A 2,137-nucleotide genomic window follows, 5' to 3' on the forward strand; every position below is an offset into this window, starting at 1 on the left:
ATAAGGGCTGTCTTTGAGGTTTTTTTATATATACAGTTTAGTTTCCCTTAAAAATCATGTTATGGCAAAGTTGGTTGAGTTAGAATTATAATATTTTATTTAAATTTTTGTGTATCATTAATAATAAAAGAATGTTTAAAGTATTACAAAATTACAGTATAACCTTTTCATTATGAGATAAAAGTTAAAATCCAAGAGTTATAGTTACATGAGTGAATAATTTCAGATTCTACTTAGTTCCCATGAATTATTCAGAATCTTTAAAGCTTTTCTTTGAGAATAACTATTCATTGGTAGAAATACTTTAAAATTAACAGTTACTGGTTTTTTTATTACAGTCTGAAAGGTAAAGATGATGTTAAAAATCATACCTGTATTACATAACTTAGCTTGTATAGTATAATAACAAGTGTTAAGATAGAGACGACATCTTGTAACCCCCATATATGGTAACAGTGGTAAGTCCCAACATAAAGTTTAGTAAGCATATCTTATTCAACCACGTGTATTTAATTTATATGTATTGTAAACTTGTGTGAATAGCAAACAGATTTTAACAGACAATATGAAACAAACTTTTTAAAGATATTTGTTTCTTGGTATATTTTTGTGATAAAATACATTATCTCTAGATTTTGTGAATTAATCTTCTAGTTTTGTTTATAGATAATATTTGAAAGTTAACTTTTTGTAAAATTACTTTCAGCGAGGGTGGAAAACATGTCAACCAAGGGAAAGTTGGATTAGCTATTATTGGAAATCATGAGTTACCAATGGTATTGTATTTTAATTTTCCTTTTTTATTGTTTTTTTTTTAAAGTGGCTGCTGTGAGTAGTTGTGTAAGACCTGTTCTTTTATTTCATTATATCTGTTTCTGATTCAAATATTACTATCAGTGTTAGTTCTAGTTGCAATTATTGAAATTGAGTTTCTTTATTTGTGTTAATAATCATATTTTTTGGAATAACTTATTAGATGAATTATACAATAAATAAGAGATTATTTAAGGAGTATTATATTTACAGTCTGTTATATTAGCTACTTAAGTAGTGCCACACATAGACTATTTAAAAGGTAGTACAACAAGATCTTTAATGAGTACAACATTCAGGCTGTGTAAATAGTGTCATGAGCCCTGCTATTTTAAAGGTATTGCAACAGGATCTTTAATGAGTACAACATTCATGCTGTGTAAATAGTACCATGGGCCATGCTGTTTAAAGAGTATTGCAACAGGCTCATAGATTGTTTAAATTGTGACACAATTACGGACTATTTACAGACTACCACAATTTTGGGTAATTGAAGGAGAACATAACATTTGAGCTATTGACTACTTAACCAGTGTATTATAAACAACATACAGTGAAGTATCAACCTTAGTAGATTATTTAATTAATTATGCTATTTTTATTTTATTCAAAGACTTAATTAAACATTATGAAAGTAAAATTAATAAAATGCTTATAGGCAGAAACTTTAGTTAAAAATAGTTTTAGCTTCATTTTTTACATCTTTCATTATAGCATAATTATGAGGTAAACTAACAAAATTTGTTTGTATTTGGCTGCTGCCATTAGTAGAAAACAAGATTTTCATATGGATAGTCAGTTGTGTGACTTTTCTATACCATAGATCAACGAGTGAACATGTTTCACACTGATCACATATTTCTTGCAATACAATGAACTTAAATAGTTGTATTTCAGGACTTTCTGTTATGAAGTGAAATCTTGAGAAAATAAAGTAAGGAAATTATTTTTCTAGAAAGAAGGCATCTAGTATTTTGTCAATGAGTACAGCCAACAAATTGAAGGTAATATATCAATGATGTCAGAAATGTATTGCCAATTTTATGAACATAATATGTAAGAAATGAAAGGTTGTATTTTTTAATATACATTGTAATTATTCCTAACAAATGAAGCATTTTCGATGACGAGGAACCCACTTTGAGATTAATAATGGCTGTAGACAGCTTGAATGGATAATGAAGAAAAACTTTAATATAAGTTTAACATAACAGCAAATGTACAACGTTTCGACAAGGTTTTGTCATCATCCGGGAAAAATAAATTTAACTGCCCAGGATAATGGTTGTAAATTGCTTTTTCCAGAAGGTGACCAAACCTTGTT

The 2,137-nt window shown here is 27.9% G+C and overlaps 1 protein-coding gene across 2 annotated transcripts in view; it reads left to right on the forward strand.

Moving 5' to 3' along the window:
* The window catches only part of LOC106470491 (FK506-binding protein 15-like), a 69,302-nt gene that overhangs the window by 10,560 nt on the left and 56,605 nt on the right, over positions 1-2,137 (forward strand). For both annotated transcript variants that reach the window (XM_022399107.1, XM_013931053.2), the window contains exon 5: positions 707-776. In XM_022399107.1, coding sequence (XP_022254815.1) covers positions 707-776 — 70 coding nt within the window. The remainder of the gene's footprint in view (positions 1-706; positions 777-2,137) is intronic.

The sequence above is a fragment of the Limulus polyphemus genome, unplaced genomic scaffold (genome assembly GCF_000517525.1).
Source record: "Limulus polyphemus unplaced genomic scaffold, Limulus_polyphemus-2.1.2 Scaffold4037, whole genome shotgun sequence".
Lineage (NCBI taxonomy): Eukaryota > Metazoa > Arthropoda > Merostomata > Xiphosura > Limulidae > Limulus > Limulus polyphemus.